Source organism: Trichomycterus rosablanca, chromosome 9 (assembly GCF_030014385.1).
Source record: "Trichomycterus rosablanca isolate fTriRos1 chromosome 9, fTriRos1.hap1, whole genome shotgun sequence".
NCBI classification, from domain to species: Eukaryota; Metazoa; Chordata; class Actinopteri; order Siluriformes; family Trichomycteridae; genus Trichomycterus; species Trichomycterus rosablanca.
Genome location: NC_085996.1, coordinates 21,762,699 through 21,789,964, shown reverse-complemented (window position 1 = coordinate 21,789,964; position 27,266 = coordinate 21,762,699). Strand labels below are relative to the sequence as shown.

The 27,266-nt window shown below is 38.9% G+C and overlaps 2 protein-coding genes across 2 annotated transcripts in view; one reads left to right on the top strand and one right to left on the bottom strand.

Moving 5' to 3' along the window:
* kifap3a (kinesin-associated protein 3a) overlaps window positions 1-8,128 on the bottom strand; it is a 52,571-nt gene extending 44,443 nt beyond the window's left edge. Inside the window, exons 1-5 of the mRNA XM_063001258.1 lie at window positions 8,023-8,128; window positions 4,818-4,949; window positions 4,556-4,701; window positions 4,198-4,262; window positions 2,686-2,827 (exon numbers count right to left, since the gene is read on the bottom strand). Of these exons, the coding sequence (XP_062857328.1) occupies window positions 2,686-2,827; window positions 4,198-4,262; window positions 4,556-4,701; window positions 4,818-4,949; window positions 8,023-8,054 (517 nt within the window). The 5' untranslated portion in view covers window positions 8,055-8,128. The remainder of the gene's footprint in view (window positions 1-2,685; window positions 2,828-4,197; window positions 4,263-4,555; window positions 4,702-4,817; window positions 4,950-8,022) is intronic.
* Window positions 8,129-13,396: 5,268 nt separating this feature from the next.
* On the top strand, window positions 13,397-19,032 carry ntmt2 (N-terminal Xaa-Pro-Lys N-methyltransferase). Its single transcript, XM_063001257.1, has 4 exons — window positions 13,397-13,562; window positions 15,920-16,092; window positions 17,827-18,079; window positions 18,776-19,032. Exons 1-4 carry the CDS (start codon window positions 13,409-13,411, stop codon window positions 19,030-19,032), a joined length of 837 nt encoding a protein of 278 aa, XP_062857327.1. The 5' UTR covers window positions 13,397-13,408.
* Window positions 19,033-27,266: the final 8,234 nt, after the last annotated feature.

The window sequence follows — 27,266 nt, the reverse complement described above, 5'->3', positions numbered from 1 at the left end:
CAAGACCATGTAAAGTTATAGAGCGGGGTCGTGGAGTAATGAGGCACAGTGCATAACTCAATAACTGAGTTCTAAACCTCAACTGGCATTAAGATCAGCATAATCGGGAATCTTATGGCATGGGCTTCCAAGGTCAAGCAGCTTCATGAAAGCCTTCTATCACCAAGCCCAATGGCAAGTGGTGTAAAGCTGGACTCTGAAGCAGTAGAAACATTCTCTGTTGAGTGATTACCCAAACTTCACTATCTGGTAGTCTGGTGGACAAGTCTGGTTTTGGTGAATGCCAGGAGAACATTACCATTTGGATTACAAATCCATTAATGCCTATGGATTCAGAATTGATGTAATTAAAGCTCCTGTAGATGTAATGTGTAGGTGTCCCAGTTCCATCGTCCATATAGTGTATGTGAAAAGTAAAAGTACCACAGCACTGTTAAAGTAAAGAACCTAAGTTGGGACGTGGAAAGTGAGCAGAAATGGGTGGTGTTACGGGCTAAAGGTAGAGACATGATGGAAGAGGGGTTAAAGCAACACCGGGGGTGAACAGAGTTTAAGTTACAGAGAAGAGAGGAAGAGTCACACGAGCCAGGATCTGTGGGAGGAGAAAAGGAGAAGAGGTCATGTCTCAGGTGGTATGAGAAATGAGACTTCCTCTCTGAGCGGACATGTGTGTTACGTTGCAGCATGTGGCCCCTGGGCCCCTTCGTTTCCGTATGACCCCACTGTGACTCCGGTAGAGCACCATCACCATTTCCAAGGCGGCTAACAGTAACGAACTGTGACAGGTTTATGAACGAGGTAATGAATTCTGACAGGAGAGGTGTACACTAGACGTGTAGCTTTAAGAGACAGCTGAACAGAGTGTGAGTACAACCTGTAAAAATGAATCGTCAGTGTATACATGCAGCATGGTGGAAGTACAGCGTTCCTAGGAAACCTTTCATAAGCCGAGATTGCATAACACACAAAAGCAATTATCATTCTTTATCATTTTTATTATTAGTATTATTCTATTCATTCATTCCCAGACATAAACAACCGACCAAATCAACCACATAAAACCTAAAATAATACTAACATACTGTAAAAGCAGAAACAACACTATGTACACCTTTTGTACAATGCAATAAAAACAAGAATCTGTGGTTATTATTAGGGCTGGCTAGATACCACTTTTTTATGTCCGATACCGATACCAATCCAATACCCTCATTTCTCCTCTTAAAAAACTAAGCAATAATAACACGTCTCAATGCACCATGGTTAAACTATCTGTCTAAATAACAATGCTCAGACTGTGAAACAAATATTCTACAAGAATAAATACCTACAACATCACAGTTCTGCAGAACTGCTGTTTTTATTTTAACTTTTTTAACATTTAGCAGCATTTTTGGCTTGTTTAACAAAAGTGTCTACAATTGGAAGATGTGGATGTCAATCAAACCCTATGGTCCAATTAGAATTGATGCAGAGTTTGGTTGAGATTTTCCGCTAAAGATCCGTCACGTTTTTAGATTATTAAAAACCAAAGCGAGCTTATTAAAAAAACCCTGCTGGATTTTGAAGAAGACGTCTGTGGCTAAACGGGAAACGGTGTCGTTTGTTTTATTTTATAACACTAATGGATTAATCGTTGAGGATGTGAGAGATCTCCAAGCCAGGACAAGCGATTTATCATTTATAAAGCATTTTTATTGTGTTTAAACAGTGTTTTTAGATGTGGCAGTAGCAGACGATTTTTTTAAATGCTAAAAGTTTAAGTAGATCTGTGTGTATTAATTTCTGAAGGACTGTTGCAGATGAGTTGTAGATCAGTGGCACATGTTAATGATGTCATCAAGTTTCACCTTGTTATGGCAGTTGCAGAGTGAGTGGCAATAAACGGCACTCTATTGGGACGTGTGTTCATGTGTTATTTGCTTTTCACACAAACAATGGCCCTATTTACATTAAGTGTTATTTACATTAAGCAAGAGTATCAGATCAGATTACACGTTTTTTTCCTTTCGATATATGATCCAGTGATTTGGGCCAATATCGGACCGATATCGATACAGAGTATCGAATCGGTGCCAGCCCTAGTTATTATATCTCTTTATGTAACTGAAAAAGTACAAAGTACAAAGAAGCAAAAAAACTCGACATTTCTATTGGTTAGCAAAAGTAGGGTAAACAATCACTAGATAATAAAAGGGTTTCATGTCCTGCAAATAGACCACTCTATAGTCTTTTGCAGAATCACTGGGCACAAGGCAGCAACACCCTGGACAGGGTGGAAATACATCAGCCATCCACCCAGTTCATGAGTGACTTTTTGGCTATGTCCCAAACCGTATCATGTGTGCTACATAATGTGTAGCTAGAATATTGGTAGTGCATTAATTACACATACTATTCAGAATGCTAGAGTGCAGCTTGAAACAGCCAGTCTCAATCACAGACGTTTTAGTGAGAAATCTGCCATGTCCTGGTCTTTTAAGTCTTACCCACCACCCAAGTTTCTTTACTACTTTTCTTCTTTTTTATCCAGTTAGAGATTGACACAAGTAAATCAAGGTAAATCTATTAATAGTCCAAGAAGTCAGGCTTTAAAAGATGACTAATAAGTGTTTGGGGTATAATTAGAACAATTTTAAAACAGAATCAATGGTGAATACTTAGAACTGTGATGTTGGTGCATACCGTTCTGGAGCAGCTCCTTCAGGTTGTCAGGATTACGAGCCAGTTGCAGGATGAGTGTAGCTCCTCTGATTTTTTCCGGAACATCCTCATACAGCAGCTCCACGTAGTCATCGATGCTGTTAATATTGGCCTCCTCATCCAGCTGTAACATTAGAACATGATTGTTTTTCCAAATGCCTCACCACCATATTATTAACTTACAAAGAGCTCAAATACAGCCCATAGCCCAAATTTTCACCCTCTTTAACCTTCCCACATATGATGTACAAAATATGTGTATCATCTTGGAAATGCGAGACCTTTAGATTAGGTTATGAGAGCAAATATTTGTTGGTATAAATATTCACCCACCTGGGTCAATACCCCAAAATCAGATTTATTGGCCAAGTATGTGGATACACAAGTCTTCTAAACAATGTCTCTATAATTTTGCTTGTCTGGATTCTGATATTTCTGTCCATTCTTTTGAGCAAAATAGCTCACGCTCGGTCAAATGGAGACAGGTGGAAGAGTCTTAGACTTTGACTTGGTCATTCTAACACATTCCTAAACTGTTTTTGGGTCTGTTAGGGTGTTCCTTTACCCAGTGGATAGCCTCAAGTTTTTGGGTCTGTTGGGGTGTTCCCAAACCCATGCTTTACACCATGAAATCAGTGATGCCTTAGGATTTTAAGGTAACCATGGCTAATTTGTTAAGTAACAATTGTTTTCTAAAGTACTGCAGAGATCATCAGGCTGTATTTATCCAGTAGCATGACGGTGTTTCATGCAATGCCATCTGAGGGCTCAAAGATTACGCACATTTAACAGTGTTTTTGACCTTGTCCTACATGCACTGAGAATTCTTTGAATTCCTTAAAATCTTTTCATAATTTTATGTACAGTGGATGGTAAAGGAAATAAATTACTTGTAATCTTGCATTTAGAAATGTTTTATTAGAATAACTGACATTTCTTTCCTACTATACCCAATCATGATACCCTCTTCTGTTACCAATTCATCAGCCCACTGTGGAGTCTTTCAAAACACTGTAACTTTATTATACTGTACTATTAACTTTTCACTTTTGCCCTATCCCACCTTTTGTGAGTGTGTTGAACTTTTTTAAGGCATCAAATTCTAAATCTATATTTAAAAGTTTAAAATATTAACAGATAAGTATATAACTGCCTCCTCTAGGCAGAGCCACACTTGAATAAAATTTATTGCAAATGTAATGAATTGTAATGCAATACGTAATAAATTTTTATGCATTTTGTAGCATATACAAAAAATTATTACTACTAAACCCTGACAGCCAGAAAATTTATTACTGAACTTGGACAAGTATTAATATTGCATGTGACACTCTATAGGGGTTTTATGGCAATGGGGGTAAGTTCCAGGTTTGCAGTTCCAGGTTGTAACACAACAAAATTAGGAGACAGGGTTTGATACAGCTGATAGAAAATGTGTAGGAAATGAGGTGAATGCATAGATTAAATGTAGCATTGTATATTTTAATACTATACCTCCATGCCTTCAAATGGAGCAGGGTCTCTTGGCTTGATCAGTTTCTTCTCCTTTTTGTCCGGAGCTGAAAAAAAAAAAAAAAAAGAAATGGTTCATTAGATGAGAAAACCTGGTTATGAGCTTGTTAAACATCCCAATGTCTGTGTGTAAGACAAAGCGGGCCACTTAGACACACCCGTGCTTTATTACTCCCAGCTTTCTAAAATCTAAACACAAATCAAATATTTCACAGTTCAGGTGGTGTAGCAGCCACCACTAAGTGCTCGAGCTCTCAAGTTTAAGTCTCATCTGTGCTGCCAGACTGGCCTAGACACAACAGATTTATGTAAATAAAAGACTTGTTATATTGTTTCATACCTGTTGGTGACTTGCGATTCTGCAAGTAGAAGAGTAGCTGTTCCACTTCGGGGAGCTTCGATGGTGAAATCAGCCTGCATTCTTCCACCACCTTTCGTGCTAATGATCCAATATCCGTGCTGGCATTCAAGCTCTTCAGACGAACTCTGCAACAGAAAATTTGTTACATAATGAAATATAGAGATAAAGTCCTACTGATGAAAAGTGACACCTTCATATTCACTAATGAATTAGTGAAATTACTGACTGAAACATGGCTTACATTTTCTGACATGACTTGCGCTCTCCCAGCACTGGACCCCCCATTTCTCCCAAAATCGTGGCCTCCACTTCATACTGGACAATTAGTGCTTTCTCTGTAGGATGGACATCCAGGTTGCCTCCCCTCACTTTTCTGAAAACCATAAACACAGGCAATGTAATCAGGTATCAAGTCAAACCAAACAGAAACATGTAGATGTCAATCCAGGTTTAAAATAATAAAATGAATACATAATAAAAAGCCTTTTATATCTTTTATCTTTAAAATGTTTTTTTCTTCCATTCTCGCATCAATTTGATTGCCCTGTTGCAATTCTTTTGCCACATGTAAAAGTCTTAAAAATAAAAAGTAAAAAAAAACTAAATGTCGTAAATGTAAATAAGTCTACACACACCTCTGTTAAAATGCCAGATTTTTGTGATGTAAAAATACATCATTACAGATTTTTTCCGCCTTGTGGAATTAAATGTGACCTTTAATCTATGAAATTTAATTGAAAAAATAAAATATGCGGTTGCATGAGTGTGACTCCTGCCTTCCAATAAACGGACTCTCATTAAGTCCATAAAAGGTTCAGCTCTTATAGTAGGATTTCCTTGACAAGTGATCTCATAGTTTAAAGGTATCAGTCAAAAGAAAGGTACAAACATTATCAAGGCATTACATATACTGTACCATGGAACACAGTGAAGAAGCTCATCAACAAGTGATAAAACCAAGATAAAAGTTTTGAATGGCTCAGCCAGAGCCTGGGCCTGAAACCAATTCAAAATCTGTGGGGTGACCTGAAGAGGGCTGTGCACAGGAGATGCATATGTGTGAGGGTACCATTGTCACGGAGATGTATATTGGGATTTTAAAGAGACATAGGCTGCAACTGAGGTGACTCCTCCTGCAATCTCCTGAAAAGTCCAATGGTTACTTCATCATGACAATGCCATGCCTCATTCTGCACACACTACAACAGTGTGTCTTCAGAGAGTGTGTGAACTCCTGCTGAAAATGTAGGGTGCGTCATGAAGAGGATAATTAGACAAGAGCAACCAGAAACTGTTGAGCATCTGTGTCAAATCATGTATCATCAAGAATGGGCAACAATGCCACTTGCAAAATTGCAACAATTAGTATCCTCAGTTGTCAAACAATTTAAAAGTGCAAAGGTGATATAACATATGTCTGTGTCCCTACTTTTTTAAATGTTGCATGAATTTACACAATATAATCAAGTTGGCTAGTTAAAACATTATTATTTTTAGTTTTTTGTGTTTTAGAAAATACTAAATAGTTAGTCAAATAAAGACTTAAGAGAATTAACAAATCACAGATTGTTGTTGGCTTGTGTGATTTTAAGATGTAGCTATTTGGCTAACAGTAAATATTCTGCATTGTTTGTTTATTTATTAGGATTTTAACGTCATGTCCCACACTTTGGCTACATTCATGACAGAAACGGTAGTCACTCATTAAACAAGATTCATCAGTTCACAAGGTTATATCGAACACAGTCATGGACAATTTAGTGTCTCCAGTTCACCTCACTTGCATGTCTTTAGACTGTGGGAGGAAACCGGAGCTCCTGGCGGAAACCCACTCAGACACGGAGAGAACACGCAAACTCCACACAGAATGGACCCTGACTGCCCCACCTGGGAATCAAACCCAGGACCTTCTTGCTGTGAGGCGACAGTGCTACCCACTTAGCCACCGTGCCGCCCTAAATATTGTGTAATGACAGAGTTGTGAACAAATGGCATCATCATTCCGTAAACCATTCATGAAAACATGCCAATGAAATCTGGATCAATGACATCACTGTGTCTGTATCATACAGGAAATACAAGCACTGACCTAACTCCAAATAAAAAATTTAATGGCATCAACTAGATTGGTAATTTAACAATTAAAAACAGTATGGGGAATAACCTTATTACTGTGCTTCATAATGACATAGTGATGTCATTAGTCCATTTGTGTTTGTGTTTTTGCATTAATGGTTTAAAAAATTTAAAACGATGCATTTTCACATCCTTTTTAATATTAAGAAATAGCCAATAGCAGTTTTACATGATTTGTTTTATGCATGAATGGATGGATGGATTAATGAATAGATGGATGGATGATGGATGGATGGATGGATAGATAGATGGATGGATTAATGAATGGATGGATGGATGATGGATGGATGGATGGATAGATAGATGGATGGATTAATGAATGGATGGATGGATGATGGATGGATGGATGGATAGATAGATGGATGGATTAATGAATGGATGGATGGATGATGGATGGATGGATGGATAGATAGATGGATGGATTAATGAATGGATGGATGGATGAATTAATGAATGGATGGATGGATGATGGATGGATGATGGATGGATAGATAGATAGATGGATGGATTAATGAATGGATGGATGGATGGATGGATGAATTAATGAATGGATGGATGGATGGATGGATGATGGATGGATAGATAGATAGATGGATGCATTAATGAATGGATGGATGGATGAATGGATGAATTAATGAATGGATGGATGGATGGATGGATGGATTGATGGATTAATGAATGGATGGATGGATGATGGATGGATGGATGGATAGATAGATGGATGGATTAATGAATGGGTGGATGGATGATGGATGGATGGATGGATAGATAGATGGATGGATTAATGAATGGATGGATGGATGGATGGATTAATTAATGAATGGATGGATGAATGGATGGATGGATGGATGATGGATGGATGATGGATGGATAGATAGATAGATAGATAGATGGATGGATTAATGAATGGATGGATGGATGAATGGATGAATTAATGAATGGATGGATGGATGGATGGATTAATGAATGGATGGATGGATGAATGGATGAAGTGATTTATACTGGTAGAAGTAAAACAACAGATTTATATAATATTATCAGAGCTGAATAAATGGCTCATATTTCATCTGACCGATTACTAATCAATCATAATACTATTAACACTAACAGACTTCCATTAAACATGTAGACAATAAAGATGTAATTTCTCTAATATTGTCTGCTGACCAAAGTCAGAACCGCAATTTCATCTAATGTACTGATGTACAACGACTAGCTAGCACAGCTAAATACAGTAAAGCTAACCGCTAACATCACATCACAGCCAGTGTAAAAAAATATTAGAACAAGACACGTTCTAATATACTCACCGTTTTAAATATCTCACATCGTCTGCTTGCATTGTGCCCTTATCAGACTCAATGTCTGATCACTGTTGTATCTGATCTAACGGTTAAACCTGCTGAATAATGAACCGATGCTAGCTTGTGCTGCACTGACAGCTCTCTGTTGATGTTTGGGTTGCTAGGGTGTGTACCCAGTATCCCATCATACACAGCGAGAGAACGAGGAGGGCTGGTGCGGTCCGCACTATTAAAACCATCTGCAGGCTTGGAGGACTAACTGCATGCTGCTGGTAGACGTGTTCTTTTATTCATTACTAACTGCAGACATCCCAAGTGTTCCGGAAGTTCCGGGAGTCTCCCGCATATACATAGCGGCTCCCTGATACCCGCCAGTCAGATAAAATCTCGGAATCTAGAACAATCATCTAGTTATACTTTCTAGTGCACTGTGTAGTGAACATGAATGCGTTATCTAATACACTATCTAGTGCACTCTGTAGGGAACATAAATCCGTTATCTGATATACAATCTAGTGCACTGTGTAGGGAACATAAACCAATTGTCTAATTCACTATCTAGTGCACTATGTAGGGAACATAAATCTGTTATCTGATATACAATTTAGTGCACTATGTAGGGAACCTGAATCTGTTAACTAATACGCTACCTAAAGCATTATGTAAGGAACATGAGTCTATTATATTTATTATCTATATTTATTATCTAGTACAATTTCTAGTGCACTAAGTAAGGAACAAATTATTTTCTAATATACTATCTAGTGCACTATGTAGTACACATTAATGTGTTTGTAACGCGAACAGTTAGCTTAGTAGTTCAGTTAGCAGCTCCTAAAAGTTCTGTTATCCCATGTCCTTTGGTGTGTGCAAGAGGTTTTTTAGCTTCTTTTTTTTTTTTTTTTTGGTGAGGCGCTTGAGGGTCGGGGTCGAGGTCCGGCTACGGAAATGAGTTTTTGCAACTTGGGATGTCTGGCTTTATCCTGGTTAAGGGTCGGTGTGGGATTAGAACACTACGGTTAAGCTAAATTGTGCAGGCTCAAATTTAGGAAATAAACGCTGAGAGCTCCTGTACCTAGAGTTGCCAACAGTCCCGTACAATACGGAGTTGTTCCTTAATTGGAAACTGATACGGGATGCGCTTTGTTCCGTATTTTTATCAATGGGAGACAAATGCTGCAGATTAGATTGAGACAGGGTGATATGTATGAAACAGAAGGAAACTGCTGCTACCGTGGGAATTAGAAAGCGTTTGGTTATTATTTTAAGTAGTGTTCACTTTTAGTCTTAGTAACGCCGTGTGTGCGCAGGCTTATTAGCGTAACAACCTGTTTATTACTCCGCTGTTTGAGTAGCGCAGGGGGCAGAGCGTCTCCCGCATATTTATCCACCCTAGGTGCGAATCCGGCTTACGGCGAAACTAAAGTAACACAAGCAGGGCCGGCGCTATGGGGGCGCTGGGGTGGGCATTTCCCCCCTCCAGATTTTCTCACTGCCCCCCTAAGCAATGCAGTCCTGAACCGGGGCTGCATGTCAGTGTGAAGATGGATTATGTAAAAATGTTTGCACTATTGAGAAAAAAATGTTACATGATGTTCTTTATGCATGTTGTTTTGCCTAAAATATTGTTCTGATTTATTATTATAAAGAATGAAAATAATAAATGTTAAACAGTCTAAATCAAACATTTTGATAATGTTCCTATGATGGTGTAAGACCCGTTATATTTTTATAGGTGCAACCCCAACCCCAATTTGGGTTTTGGAAAGGTAACCACCGTAACATATACTGTCATTATTAATGCATGTATGTACACCTTGGCCTGTATGTATAATCAAAGCTCACAATCTATCACTAATTCCAACTCGTTTTATTCTTTCTTAGTGAGTGTGGACACTTATCAGATGGTGTATTATAGAATCAAGTTGAAATGAGTGACAAACTATGAGCTTTAATAAACAAATAAGCTAAGTTCTATATGCATGCATTAATAATTATAGTATACATTAAGGTGGTTACCTTTCCAAAGCACGTTTCACCACAGATATGCTTCAAACTTGGTGTGGTCAATGATCAGATATTGTATTTTGGAATCAAAATGGAATAAATGATATACTATTTATTTATTTATTTATTTTTATTTTGAACATGTTCGCAATGCACTACCGTAATACCCCTAAAATTTGATCCAGTATGATTTAAATGCAGATAGTTTGACTACAGTTCTGGAACCACTTGCTTGCTTATTGTTTGCAAAGGCAACAAAACCCCCTGAACAGGGTGCAATCTATCACAGAACAACACAATCACAAATTATTTTACTCACTCCCTCACAACGAGGATACACACCATATTGCCAAAAATATGTAAACACCTATCCTAATTAATGAGTTTATGTGTTGCAGCCATACCCACTGCATACAGGTGTATAAAGTCATTCATTCATTTTCTTATCCGCTTATCCAGTTAGGGTCGTGGGGGGTGCTGGAGCCAATCCCATCTTTTCAATGGGCGCAAGGCACACAGTAACACCCTGGATGGGACGCCAGTCCATCGCAGGGCAGACACACATACAAACACACGTACACACCCATTCACTTAAAGGGCAACTCAGTGTCTCCAATTAACCTGACCTGCATGTTTTTGGACTGTGGGAGGAAACCGGAGCTCCCAGAGAAAACCCACGCAGACATGAGGAGAATATGCAAACTCCGCACAGAAAGGACCCAGACCGCCCCGCCTGAGGATTGAACCCAGGACCTTCTTGCTGTGAGGCAACAGTGTTACCCACTATATATATATATATATATACAGGGGTTGGACAAAATAACTGAAACACCTGGTTTTAGACCACAATAATTTATTAGTATGGTGTAGGGCCTCCTTTTGCGGCCAATACAGCGTCAATTCGTCTTGGAAATGACATATACAAGTCCTGCACAGTGGTCAGAGGGATTTTAAGCCATTCTTCTTGCAGGATAGTGGCCAGGTCACTATGTGATGCTGGTGTAGGAAAACGTTTCCTGACTCGCTTCTCCAAAACACCCCAAAGTGGCTCAATAATATTTAGATCTGGTGACTGTGCAGGCCATGGGAGATGTTCAACTTCACTTTCATGTTCATCAAACCAATCTTTCACCAGTCTTGCTGTGTGTATTGGTGCATTGTCATCCTGATACACGGCACCGCCATTGGATGCACATGGTCCTCCAGAATGGTTCGGTAGTCCTTGGCAGTGACGCGCCCATCTAGCACAAGTATTGGGCCAAGGGAATGCCATGATATGGCAGCCCAAACCATCACTGATCCACCCCCATGCTTCACTCTGGGCATGCAACAGTCTGGGTGGTACGCTTCTTTGGGGCTTCTCCACACCGTAACTCTCCCGGATGTGGGGAAAACAGTAAAGGTGGACTCATCAGAGAACAATACATGTTTCACATTGTCCACAGCCCAAGATTTGCGCTCCTTGCACCATTGAAACCGACGTTTGGCATTGGCACGAGTGACCAAAGGTTTGGCTATAGCAGCCCGGCCGTGTATATTGACCCTGTGGAGCTCCCGACGGACAGTTCTGGTGGAAACAGGAGAGTTGAAGTGCACATTTAATTCTGCCGTGATTTGGGCAGCCGTGGTTTTATGTTTTTTGGATACAATCCGGGTTAGCACCCGAACATCCCTTTCAGACAGCTTCCTCTTGCGTCCACAGTTAATCCTGTTGGATGTGGTTTGTCCTTCTTGGTGGTATGCTGACATTACCCTGGATACCGTGGCTCTTGATACATCACAAAGACTTGCTGTCTTGGTCACAGATGCGCCAGCAAGACGTGCACCAACAATTTGTCCTCTTTTGAACTCTGGTATGTCACCCATAATGTTGTGTGCATTGCAATATTTTGAGCAAAACTGTGCTCTTACCCTGCTAATTGAACCTTCACACTCTGCTCTTACTGGTGCAATGTGCAATTAATGAAGATTGGCCACCAGACTGGTCCAATTTAGCCATGAAACCTCCCACACTAAAATGACAGGTGTTTCAGTTATTTTGTCCAACCCCTGTATATATACTTGTATAGAGTCGGTTATATGAAATAAATTATTTGCTTGTAACTTTGTGGCAGCTGTTAGGGAAAGGCATTTAACTGGTCCATACAAACATTGTTTGACTAGTGTGGATTGACCTGACCTTAACCCTATTTAATATCTTTGGGATGAATTGGAACACTACACAAGGTTCTTAAATCAGGTTCAGTTATAGGACCTCTTTTCTAAATGACATCTTGTAGTCTAAAATAATTGCCTAGGCTGGTTATGGTCTCTGTTATCTATTAATAGATCCAGGAAATAGCTATATTAAAAGTGTTATCTAGTTTCAAGGGGATTCCTGTTTCACTCCTAGTGATATTTTGGCTGACATCTAAAATGGTGAAGGTTAATCAGATACATTACCAAAACTATATGGACACTCTTCTATCTATCTAGTTTATTGAGGCAGTTAAGAAAAACCCATTGCTAAAATCCCATTAATTCCAGTCTTGGAATTACAATATTTTACAACTGTCCCTGGTCACACCAGCACATAAAGTGGCAAGTGTTGAGGCATGTGGTGCATAAAAGTCACTTTAAAAAGTTTTTAGTTACAACACTGACTACAATCTTATTGGCTGCACCTAAAAGCAATGCTAGCCAAAACTGTTCACCCATAGTTTCAGATGTATCTACAACCGATGTATAAGTGAAACACATCTGAAAACTGAGAACATGGAAAGAGTCAAATGACCGCATGACATCCTTGGACAACTGTGTTCCCATTTATCTGTGTATGTAAGCCTCAAATACCCAATAGCATTCCATCTAGGATATTTAGCAAACGTTAGCAAAAGTTACTGCAGACTTTGCACTACACATTTGCATAATCAGAACTAAATCCAAAAGCTAGAATGCACCACTGCCACACTGAGTCACTGATGTAAGGTTATAATCTTTATGTAACATCTTTATTTGGGTCTTATGATATTAGACACTCTGTATACAAACACAATAAGGAGCTACTAATATTAGCTTTTATGTAGTACAAATTGCCAGAAAGAGGCTTCAAGGTTAGGATTCTATTTTGGATATGTTTGGCATGCAGGCACACTATACAACTTTCTTGACCTACCTCACCCACACCCAACTGGTTTATTACCCTGAGTCCCAGTGCAAGTGACTTGTTAATCCTCTGCAAGTCTTCATTCCCCTAAGAAGCAAAAGGAATATCATCTGATCAGTTACAGTCTGAACACATGCAAAGCAAGTGCAAGGTTTCTCCGGGCCACGTCCCAAAGTCTTACACAACGGAATGCTTTAGCAGGTTAAACTGCAACTTAAAAAGTCGGACTTGACGTCCATCATGGAGTTTAGCAAAACACATCATGCTTTTCGTGAACGCTGGGCCAGGACAGATGACAACATGTGCAAAAACAGCATGTCCTTTCACCTGCACAATACTCTGAGGCAGGAGTTCTTTGCCAGCTACCTTTACCTGCTGGAGCAGATTCCCTTGGGTAAGAACACAGATGTGAGTAAGAGTATCATGCACATGTTTCAAGTTGTACCATGTATAAAATCAGTAGTTCTTACACAGATCTAGTTGTTTTTTATTCAATCATTATGTTTTATGTTTTACCATCACTTTATCTTGGTAATGGGTCTGGTTTCCCCAGAATCAATGAATGCAATGCAGTAACACATCCTGTACAGGATGCCAATCCTTGCTTTTATCCATTAAATGATCTGAGCTTTTAGCCATTAAATGGTTTTGAGGGACACTTAAAGATCTGGAGAACATCTAGGTGGTAGTATTATTGCTGTCCAACTAGCTAAGATGCCAACAAATGCTAGTTTCATAGGTGTTAAATAAATAACTGATCCCCAAAATTGTGACCTCCACAGAAATAATGAACTGGATGCATGTATTTCTAGATTTGTGCTCACAACAGGTTGTCCAATAACAATCAAGATTTTTTTAATTTAAACTTTTTAAATTTAATATCACACACACACACACACACACACACACACACACACACACACACACACACACACACCATATTAAGCCATTTTTTATAAGGGAAATTTGAGCCGTAACAAAAAATTTGTGATATACATGGACAAACATTTGAAAAAAAAAAAAAACATTAGGCTCTTTAACTCTATGCAGTGGTGGGCGAGGAGGAACTGAAGACTGAATGTAACAGGATTGTGGCACATGTACATGTATCTTTCTATGTATGTGGGTGAGCACGTGTGTGTGCATATCTGTGTGCACTCATGTGCACATGCATCTATCTATCTATCTATCTATCTATCTATCTATCTATCTATCTATCTATCTATCTATCTATCTATCTATCTATCTATCTATCTATCTATCTATCTATCTATCTATCTATCTATCTATCTATCTAAACCTGTAGGCAAGAAGAAGGCACTGTTGATAAACTTACACTGAGTATTGGTGACTATATAATGAATCACATCACTATTTAAACCTTAAATAATCTTAACTATTTATTTAACAATGAATAGAGCAACAACCTCCCATACCAACAGAAAATTGTCAATGGAAAGAAAAATCTGGTGGTATATTGTGCTGTACACTACAATCATGTTGTTGGTCCTATATAATTAGAATTTGGCATACTAATGGTTATTGCCCTCACATAGTCTATATTTTTATTTTATTCTACCCTATTTTATTACTCTGTTTTTAACTGTATTAACCAGTATAACTGTTGTAACACTTAAATTCCTGCCCTGGGGATCAATAAAGAAATCTTATTTAATCTTATCTTATCTTATCTTATCTTATCTTATCTTATCTTATCTTATCTTATCTTATCTTATCTTATCTTATCTTATCTTATCTTATCTTATCTTATCTTATCTTAAATTGAACAGGATGGACAATTCATCTTGGATGATTATTTTCTACATAATACATGAATAATCCTTCCTCATTTCTTATTTTTCATTGCCTCAGCTGTAATATATGGCAAGTTTGGGCACAGAAAATAGGCAAAGCCTAAGAAAGAGACCATATTTGACCAAACCTGTTTAGATTTTCAGCAATTAAATTTCCTCCCTGAACATTAAAATATTCACTATAGACTAATACTGTATAATGCCAGAGATATGTGGACATATGACCAGGAGCTTTTCGGACTAATTAATTGTGCCTATTTTGTCAAAAAGAACATTTGTATTGATGTTGGACAATAATGCCTTGTTTACAATTAATAGTTTAGTTCCCAAAGGTATGTGGTTTGTCTTTTTGACAGTGTTTGAGCAGAGCACTGTGATGGAACAGAGATGGGCCTTCCTCAAACTGTTGCCACAAATTTGGAAGGATATTATAATTGGCTTTTTACTACTGTTAGCAATGAATGTGTCAGAAACACCTGAATTCTTTTTTTAAGAAGAATGTATGCCTACAGATGATATAGTATGTCTGAAGATGTTTATCAGCCATTTCATTAAATAAGTAGCCACTGTCACACTCTACTTAGATAGCCTTTGAAGCCTTATTGCTTCCTCGCTTCATGTGGCTATCTGAATTACTGCAATCCCCTACACCTCACATTTCTCTTATTTTTAATATCTTTTTACTTATAAGCTATATTAACAATACAATAATTAATAGAAAAAACATGTATGCCCGCCCACAGAAATCTCAACAAGTTGAAAGGCAGTGTGTAAATAACTACAGGGAGGACACACTTCCGTAGACGTAATTTGTGTTATTGATCTATACGGGCCAACAACATTGGCTTATAGATAATCCCCCCACAGGCCAGCCATGCTTGCCGTTCTGTAAGAAAACCCCTCATTGTATCTTGATTTGTTTGTTACTCCTTCACAGTGAAACTGTATGCTGTAACCTGTGAATACATCAAAGGAGAGAAACAGTTCTACTACAGGGCCCAGAACTTCTACAAAGATGTAGAAGCATCAGAGGAGGGCATGTTGGGAGGATTTGTGGAGATCTCAGAGATAGACCTAGAAAGTTCCAGACAGTTCCTAAAGAAGTTCCTGGTATGACAATAATTTTAACTGCAAATATTTTACATTTCCTGTCATTTATTCATCTGTTAAATAAAACAGTAATGAATCAATAGGCCTTAGGCCTAAAAAGAAAAGACAAAGAATAATGTATCAGTTGATCTTTCTAAACAAATTTCTAATAGTTATTTTTAAATGTTGTTTGTTGTAAAACTGTGAATACAAAGCCTTATTGTCTTTGATGGCATTAATACATTGGGCTAATTATCCCAAAAACATTGAAAAGTTAAGATTTCCTTAACTGGTAGTGAGAGAGGACTTATTACAACGTTTGTTTGTTTATTAGGATTTTAACGTCATGTTTTTACATTAATGACAGGAACGGTAGCCACTCATTACTCAAGATTTATCAGGTCACAAGGTTATATTGAACACAGTCATGGACAATTTAGTGTCTCCAATTCACCTCACTTGCATGTCTTTGGACTGTGGGAGAAAACTGGAGCACACGGAGGACACCCACGCGGACACGGGGAGAACATGCAAACTCCACACAGAAAGGACCCGGACCGCCCCACCTGGGGATCGAACCCAGGACCTTCTTGCTGTTATGGTCAAAACAGGATGACTGTAAAGCTAAATATAAAACAAAAACACATGCCATCTTTACAGTAAAACCAGGAAATGCATCTAAAACTGAATAACACCACACAGTAAGGTAGTAGCTTAGATACAAACATGACATACTTAATAAATCACTAATGGTTTGTTCTTAATATCAGCTGTAAGTATTGTTGTATATATTCAGAAAGTATTCAGACCCTTTGAGTTTTGTACGCCTTATTATGTTCTTGTGCATGACTTGTGGTCAGCTGCATGCAATTTGTTTGAATTATTCTTGAGATGTGTCAAGAACTTAGTCGGAGTCCATCTGTTGCTATTCGAATTAATTATTAATTGGCATTAACAGAAATGTCTCACACCTGGGTTTATAAGGTCTCAAAATTTAGTGGATTGTAAAAAAAAAGAAAAAAAAAAAAAGAAAAACAAGCCACAAATTCTGAGGAACTGTCTGTTGATCTCTGTGTTAAAACTGTAGCAAGGCAGAGATCAAGGCAAAGACATAAAACAATATCTAAAGCACAGTGGCCTTAATAATTATTAAAGAAATTAAGCCTTGCAGGGCAACACAGTGGCTACGTGGGTAGCACTGTCACCTCACAGCAATAAGGTCCTGGGTTCGATCCCCAGGCGGGGCGTTCCGGGTCATTTCTGTGTGGAGTTTGCATGTTCTCCCCGTGTCTGCGTGGGTTTCCTCCCGGAGCTCTGTTTTTTTCCCACAGTCCAAAAACATGCAATCAGGTTAATTGGAGACACTGAATCACCCTATAGGTGAATGAGTGTGTGTGTGTATGTGTGTCTGCCCTGTGATGGACTGGCGCCCCGCCCAGGGTGTTACTGTGTGCCTTGCGCCCACTGAAAAGCTGGGCTCCAGCAACCAGGTGTGCAAAGCTTGTAAATATTCATTCAAGAAGATTTGCAGCTGTAGTTGCTGCCACATGGGCTTCGACGAAGTATTAAATAAAGGGTCTAAATACTTTTGTGAATAAGAAGTTTAATTTTTTAAATTATGGATCATTTAGTGTAGATTGATGGGTAAAAATAGCAATTATATCCATTTAAAATCCAATTGCTAACAATAAAGTGTGCACATCGTCTGAAGGGTCTGAATACTCTCTGAATCCACTGTATATTTAATCACACTAGGGTCCAGGGAAGGCTGATACTAAACGAGCGCTGGACTGTGGCTGTGGGATTGGCCGGGTGTCTAAAGGAGTGCTGTTCCCTGTATTTGAAACGATGGAGATGCTGGACATGATGGAGGAATTCATTCTCCATGCACATGAGTGTTACTTGGGTGATTATGCTGACCGGGTGGAGACCTACTACCTTGACATCCTGCAGGATCTCATCCCTCCACCCAACAGATATGACGTCATCTGGATGCAGTGGGTTGCCTGTAAGTGTGAGGATTATTTAAATGTGTTGCTGCTAGGCCTTGTTGATTAATTCTACTGTGTAATAAAGTTTGTACAGTATTGATGGTTCGGTCACTGGCTGTTCTGAACAGTGTACTTGATAGCGAATAATAGCCTGAAACTAATTAGCCACCTTAATGCATTTCAAAATATTATAATTTGATAGGGCGGCATCGTGGCTCGGTTGGTAGCACTGTCGCCTCACAGCAAAAAAGAAATAGAGCAGTCTGGGTCCATCTGTGTGGAGTTTGCATGTTCTTTCTGTGTCTGTGTGGGTTTCCACTGGGAGCTCCGGTTTCCTCCCACAGTCTGAAGACAAGCAGTCAGGTTAATTTAAGATAGTGTGTGTCTGCATGTGAAAAATCACAGTAGCATCACCAGTGGAAAGTTCCATCACAGGTTTTTTTAATCACCTTTTTTCCAGTCCTACACTGGGGACAACTATTTTTGTCGGAATGTGTTGCTTGCATCAAATTATGAAGTGGCATATTTTTACACTAGCATTTAAGATAAAACATTATATATTATTATTATTTAAAACAATATTTGTTTGTGTTCAATTAAATACCCAGTTACCAGTAAGCCATAGTACATGGAAGACATGCCAAATTCTTTGTAACTTATTAAAGATGAAGTCATTTCATCTATTTACATGCTACTTTTGTACTCTTCATCAGGTCATCTAACTGATAAAGATCTGAAGGAGTTCTTAATGCGAGCAAAAGAGAGCCTGAGGCCCAATGGCGTAATCATCATAAAGGACAACATGGCACGGCAGGGCTGCAGACTGGATCCTGTTGACAGCAGCATCATCCGCCACCTGGACATCATGAAATGTGTCATCCAGGAGGCTGGTCTTACCATACTGGACATGGAGAGGCAGGAAGGCTTCCCTGATGTCATTGTGCCTGTGTGGATGATTGCCATGCAGTGAGCCAGTACGTTTAAATCTGTTCCTTTGCCTAGTATTTAAAACTTATTCTAAAGTCCTTTTTTATATTGTTTTGTAATGTAATGTAGTGTGTTATTGAATGTATTTTCAATATTGATATGTTTCATTATTCAGTTTAACCGTATATGTGTGTGTGTGTGTGGGCAGCATGGTGGCCAAGTGGGTAGCACTGTCACCTCACAGCAAGAAGGTCCTGGGTTCAATCTCCAGGTGGGGTGGGTCCTTTCTGTGCAGAGTTTGCATGTTCTCCCCGTGTCTGCTTGGGTTTCCTCCGGGTGCTCCCAGGCTAATTGGAGACACTGAATTGTCCTATAGATACCTAGCCGCTAGGATGCATAAACCAGTGCATTGTAGTCCCGGATAAATAGGGAGGGTTTTGTCAGGAAGAGCAACCGGCGTAAAAACTGTGCCAAATCAATAGTTCACCATCCGCCCATGACCCCTAATGGGAGCAGCCGAGGAAAAAGATATATATACTGCTGCTGGTCATAAAATTAGAATATCATGAAAAAGTTGATTTATTTCAGTAATTCCATTCAAAAAGTGAAACTTGTATATTATATTCATTCATTACACACAGACTGATATATTTCAAATGTTTATTTCTTTTAATGTTGATGATTATAACTGACAACTAATGAAAACCCCAAATTCAGTATCTCAGAAAATTAGAATATTGTGACAAGGTACAATATTGAAGACACCTGGTGCCACACTCTGATCAGCTAATTAACTCAAAACACCTGCAAAGGCCTTTAAATGGTCTCTCAGTCTAGTTCTGTAGGCTACACAATCATGGGGAAGACTGCTGACTTGACAGTTGTCCAAAAGACGACCAATGACACCTTGCACAAGGAGGGCAAGACACAAAAGGTCATTGCTAAAGAGGCTGGCTGTTCACAGAGCTCTGTGTCCAAGCACATTAATAGAGAGGCGAAGGGAAGGAAAAGATGTGGTAGAAAAATGTGTACAAGCAATAGGGATAACCGCACCCTGGAGAGGATTGTGAAACAAAACCCATTCATGTGGGGGAGATTCACAAAGAGTGGACTGCAGCTGGAGTCAGTGCTTCAAGAACCACCACGCACAGACGTATGCAAGACATGGGTTTCAGCTGTCGCATTCCTTGTGTCAAGCCACTCTTGAACAAGAGACAGTGTCAGAAGCGTCTCACCTGGGCTAAAGACAAAAAAGACTGCTGAGTGGTCCAAAGTTATGTTCTCTGATGAAAGTACATTTTGCATTACCTTTGGAAATCAAGGTCCCAGAGTCTGGAGGAAGAGAGGAGAGGCACAGAATCCACGTTGCTTGAGGTCCAGTGTAAAGTTTCCACAGTCAGTGATGGTTTGGAGTGCCATGTCATCTGCTGGTGTTGGTTCACTGTGTTTTCTGAGGTCCAAGGTCAACGCAGCCGTCTACCAGGAAGTTTTAGAGCACTTCATGCTTCCTGCTGCTGACCAACTTTATGGAAATGCAGATTTCATTTTCCAACAGGACTTGGCACCTGCACACAGTGCCAAAGCTACCAGTACCTGGTTTAAGGACCATGGTATCCCTGTTCTTAATTGGCCAGCAAACTCGCCTGACCTTAACCCCATAGAAAATCTATGGGGTATTGTGAAGAGGAAGATGCGATACGCCAGACCCAACAATTCAGAAGAGCTGAAGGCCACTATCAGGGCAACCTGGGCTCTCATAACACCTGAGCAGTGCCACAGACTGATCGACTCCATGCCACACCGCATTGCTGCAGTAATCCAGGCAAAAGGAGCCCCAACTAAGTATTGAGTGCTGTACATGCTCATACTTTTCATGTTCATACTTTTCAGTTGGCCAACATTTCTAAAAATCCTTTTTTTGTATTGGTCTTAAGTAATATTCTAATTTTCTGAGATACTGAATTTGGGGTTTTCATTAGTTGTCAGTTATAATCATCAACATTAAAAGAAATAAACATTTGAAATATATCAGGCTGTGTGTAATGAATGAATATAATATACAAGTTTCACTTTTTGAATGGAATTACTGAAATAAATCTGAAATAAACTTTTTCATGATATTCTAATTGTATGACCAGCACCAGTATATATATATATATATATATATATATATATATATATATATATATATATATATATATATACAGTAGTGTTCAAAAAAATAGCAGTGATTTTAAAAAAGCGAATAAAGCACAAAATCATTATAATAACTTTTATTTCCATAAATGCAAATGCACTGAAAATACTACACTTTCAATTCTAAATCAAAACATTAACAAAATTTTGCCAGTTTGTGTTAATCCTTTACAGAAAGTTAAGAAAAATGAATATTAGGCTGTTAAAAAAAATAGCAGTGCCAGCATTTTTCTTTAAAAACTCAAAAAAAGTATCTATAAACTGAAAAAAATTTTTGAGGTTTCACTTTACTTTAAATTACTGAACTAATATTTAGTGGCATAACGATTGTTTCCGAGATCTGTGTTGCATGGAGTCGACCAACTTCTGGCACCTCTGAACAGGTATTCCAGTCCAGGATGATCAGACTACATTCCACAGTTCTTCTGCAATTTTGGGTTTTGCCTAAAAAAAATGTGCTTCAGATGTCAGCGCACAAGTTCTCTCTGGGATTGAAGTCAGGGGATTGGGCTGGCCACTCTATTACCTCAATCTTGTTTGTCTGTAACCAAGATGTTTTGGGTCATTGTCATGTTAACACCCATTTTAAGGACATTTCTTCTTCGACATAGGGCAACATGATCTCCTCAAGTATTTTTATATATATTTAAACTGATCCATGATCCCTTGTATGCCATAAATAGGCGTAACACCATGGTATGAAAAACATCCCCATATCATCATTTTGTACCACCATGCTTTACTGTCTTCACAGTGAACTTTAGCTTGAATTCAGTGCTCGAGGGTCGTCTGACATACTGTCTACGGTCACTAGACCCAAAAAGAACAATTTTGCCTTTACCAGTCCACAAAATGTTGAGCCATTTCTCTTTGGACCAGTCAATATGTTCTTTGGGAAATTTGAACCCATTCAGGACGCGTCTTTTTCTTAACAACGGGACTTTGCAGGAGTTGTTGCTGGTAAATTGGCTTCACTTAATCATCTTCTGTACTTACTGGTAACTTCAGATGTTCCTTGATCTTTCTGGAGGTGATTATTGGCTGAACCTTTGCCATTTTGACTATTCTTCGATCCATTCGAACAGTAGTTCCACGCTTCCTTCTGCATCTTTCAGGTTTTGGTTTTCACTTCAAGGCATTTGAGATCATTTTAGATGAGCAGCCAATAATTTGCTGCACTTCTCTGTATGTTTTTTTCCCTCTACAATCAACTTTTTAATCAAAGTACAATGTTCAACAGAACAATATCTGGAACAACCCATTTTACCCAGTATTTCAGAAGGAAATGTGCTATGACCAACCTGTGCAACATTTGCCCCCCTCCTACATTAAATAAGGACCAAAATTGACACCCGTTCTTCTGCAGAATGAATGACTTCACCAATTGAACTCCTCACTGCTATTATTTTGAACAACCCCCTTTAGTCAATGCTTCGATTACTCAGAATGAGCGGCATGCATGTCCTTACTGTTGGGTTTGTTTTGTTTTCATTACTCTACTACACTTTCAAGTAAATTATTTGCTATGTAGAAATAGCATTTCTACTAAAACAGTGATTTATCAGGTTAATTGTGTTGGACTGCTATTTTTTTTAACACCACTGTATATATACTGTATATATATATATATATATATATATATATATATATATTACATACCGGTCAAAAGTTTTAGAACACCCCAATTTTTCCAGTTTTTATTGAAATGCAGTTTAATGTCTTATTGTACTCTGAAATGAAGACATAAAACAAAAAAACAACTGAAATTAAAAAAATTAATCATGGAATTAATTTATAAACCAAAATGTATTATAAAAGTTTGATTCATTAAAGTAGATACCTTTGGCATATAAAACAGCTGAACACACTCGTGGCATTCTTTCTACAATGGAAATGAAATATTCTTTAGAAAGTTCTTCCCAACTCTGTTGCATAAGTTCCCATAAATGTGTGGCACATGTAGGCTGCTTTGCTTTCACTCTTCTGTCCAGTTAATCCCAAACCAGCTCAATGGGGTTTAAATCTGGAGACTGTGCTGGCCACTCCATGTTTTCAAGCTTACCATCTTGTTCTTTTTTCCAAAGGTTCTGGCAAAGATTGGACTTATGTTTTGGGTCATTATCTTGCTGTAGGATGAACCCCTGACCAACTACGTGCATCCCAGAGGGTACTGCATGGTGCTGTAGAATGCTGTGGTAGCCGTTTTGGTTCAGGGTACCTCTCACTCTGTACAAGTCACCGACCCTGGATCCAGCAAAACAGCCCCAGAACATCACGCTTCCTCCTCCATGTTTGGCAGTTGATGTCACAGACTGAGGAACCATCCTTTCGCCTACTCTACGGCATACTAAAAATCCTGTATGATAAGCCGAAGATTTCAAATTTTGATTCATCAGTCCATAAAACCTTCTTCCAGTCTTCAATAGTCCACTGGTGGTGTTTCATGGCCCAGGCAAGCCTCTTTTTCTTATTCTGACATCTTAGCAATGGATTTCTTGCTGCAACTCAACCTGTCAAACCTGCAACTCAAAGTCTTCTCTTCACAGTTGAAACTGAGACTTGCTTACTACAACCACTATTAAGCTGTGCTTGAAGCTGTTGTCCTGTATGCCGCCTATCACGCAAGCTGTTGACTCTCAGAAACTTGTCTTCTAATTCTGTTGTGGCTTTGGGTCTGCCAGACCTCTTCCTGTCAGAGTTTCCCCCAGTTTCTAAGTGCCTTTTGATGGTAAAGGAAACTGTACTCACTGACAACTTGATTTTCTTCACAATTTTTCTATAGAAAAGACCTACATTTTTAAGTGTTACGATGGTCTGTCTCTCTTCCATTGTTAATTGCATTTTTCTTGCCATTTTTATAGCAACACAATACTTTCTGCAGAACAATACTGTTCAAATAATGCTCACAAGGGTATGGTACCACAGTGTGTTCCAACACTACTTTTATGCAGACAGAATGGGTTGTAAGCAATCAAGAAAAATTGGAAGACCTATAGGAATTGGTAGCATCAACTTTTAAGGCTTGATCAACCTCCATTACTGCAGAACAGCTTTAAGTTGTTAACCCATTTTTTGTTCCCTGAAAAAGGCCATTTTGTATAATGCTGAAATGTACATTATTTTTCAGTTTAGGGTAACCTCACTTTTTTTTTAATCTCTGACAGTTCAGCACTTACCTTTGTACCACTTCAAGCTATTCATTGGACTTGAACTGCTTGAGTTTTTGTGATAAAAGCGATTAAAAGAAGAATCTGTGATTTGTTCATTTTCTTGCATTTTTATTATACAATTAATTTTGGCTCAATGTATTTTATACAGCTAAAAATGTGTCTGTTTATTGGTGTTGTTAGGTTTTATAAAACAAAGGTTAATTAAAAAAACTTTCAAAATTGAAGTGTGTGTGTGTTTGTGTGTGCCTGCGTGTGCTGAGGGATTAATGTGTGACAGAAATAAAACAAAACATATGTTTTTATGTCTTTAGTTTGGCCTGGCCTTCTAATTCAATACTTATTCAAACTAAAAATACTCACTCACTCTCTCACTTTCTTAACCGCTTATCCAATTAGGGTCGCTTGCTGGAGCCTATCCCAGCTTTTCAATGGGTGCATGGCACACAGTAGCACCCTGGACGGGACACCAGTCCATCGCAGGGCAGACACACATACACACACACATCCATTCACCTATAGGGCAATTCAGTGTCTCCAATTAACCTGACTGCATGTCTTTGGCCTGTGGGAGGAAACCGGAGCTCCTGGAGGAAACCCACGCAGACATGGCAAGAACATGCAAACTTCACACAGAAAGGACCCAGACCGCCCCACCTGGGGATCGAACCCAGGACCTTCTTGCTGTGAGGCGACTGTGCTACCCACCGAGCCACTGTGCCGCCCACTAAAAATACTATTATTATTAAATATTATTGAATATTCTCTGTGCCCATATTAGCAGGGGTTATTTGTACCTTTTACACTGGGCTATTTGCTAAACTGTCTTCCTAAGCTGATAGGAATAATCACAGACGTAATTTAAAAACCAGCAAACAGCACGTCTGCCATGAATAAAAGCTGCTGGAACACCAGTAACACTCTTCACAATCAAACAAGCTTTGCAGAGGCACTTTTTTCAAGATAGAAGCTCTTGCTTCTTCACCTTAAGGCCAGTCAAGTCAGGTCAATTGTATTTATATAGCGCTTTTTACAATGAACATTGGCTCAAAGCAACTTTACAGAAACCAGGACCTACAGACCAAAAACCCCTGTAGAGCAACCTGAGGGCAACAGTGGCAAGGGAAATCTCCCTTAAAATTACAGGAAGAAACCTTGAGAGGAACCAGACTCAGCAGGGACCTCCATCCTCCTTGGGTGGCCTGCAGGATAATTTGAATAAATAGGATTTACACAAATCATACAAACACAAATTAAATTAAACTAAAAGTTATAACTAGCAAAAAATAATTGGAGTTCTTTATTATTTGTCAGTGATAAAGTCCGTAGTGAGTTCTTGACATTTTTGATGTAAACAAGCCAGGTTTCCGTCACATCTAGGAGGAGCAGGAGCAGCATTGTTGGCACAGCAATCTCAACGTCTTCAACCTCAGGTGGCTAAACAGGTTTCCGTCAGAACCACCTCAGTGTAAAACAACCGAAGATGTCGTGAAATGTCGCTTATGAATATGTTGCTGATCATTTGAACAAAAAAGCAGGAGCTGTGGCATTTTTATTGCATGATTGTCTCTAAGCGCATATCAATGTAAAGCTTGCTTGACTGTTAACAGTGTCACCAGTTTTTTGGTCGCCTTTTTTCCAGTCCTATATTGACCCATAACTATTTTTGTAGGAATGTGTTGCTTGCATCAAATTATAAAGTGACATATATTTACACTAAGCATGTAAGATAAAACATTAAATATTTCTTATTTGTTTTGTACTTAATTAAATTATGAGTTACTCACTGCTCTCTCTGTCTCTTATTTTTTAAATCATTTTGGTTTGAAGATAGAAGCTCCTGCTTCTGCTCCTTAAAGCTTATAAATATGTTGCTGATCAAAAAAAAGCAGGAGCTGTGGAATTTGTCTAGCATGACTATCACAAAGTGCATAGTGATATAAAGCTTGCTTGACTGATAACAGTGTCTCCAGTTTTCTAGCAGCTCATTCATGATTAGGGCAGCATGGTCACAGCAAAAAGGTCCTGGGTTCGATCCCCAGGTGGGGCGGTCCGGGTCCTTTCTGTGTGGAGTTTGCATGGTCTCCCTGTGTTTCCTCCCACAATCCAAGACATACAAGTGAGGTGAATTGGTGATATTAATTGTCCGTGACTGTGTTTGTGTGTGTCAGTGAATGTAACCAAAGTGTGTAAAACATGATGTTACAATCCTAATAAATCAATAACCAGTTAACCAGTCATGAATTGCTTTTTGTTCGTTTTTGTATTGTATCTGACTGTCTTGACCAATTTCTTTCAGCAAAGTCACCAGCTATAATCAATCATGATCAGTAACAAGAAATTAGGAGGACATGTCACAAAAAAAGGAAAATAGACCACAAAATTCATCATTTGAATTGCTGTATGTGTATTTTGACCAGCAAGTTTAGTTATATTTTTAGAAAACCTACAATAAACTTATAAAAGACAGAAAGACATGCCGCTCAGGTGGCGCAGAGGTAAAAACACACGCTGGAACCAGAGCTGGGATCTCGAATACATCGTATCGAATCTCACTGAGCGGCCACATGAACAACGATTGGACTAAGCCGGATGGGGTCTCTCTCTCATGACTGGCTGATTGATGGCACCTGCACAGAGATGAGAAAAGAGGGTGTGTCTCTCCGTACACGCAGCTAAGCTGCACTGCACTTGTCAATGCAGATAAGATGCATACGGCTGCTGCCCACGTGTCGGAGGGGGGCGTGGGTTAGCTTTGTTCTCCTCAGTCAAAGCAGGGATCGGCATTAGTGGAGAGGAAGCATGATGCATTGGGGCAATTGGACATGCTAAAAAAGGAGAAAAAGGGAGAAAATGCATTAAGAAAAAAAAAAATATATATATATATATATATATATATATACAGAAAGACATG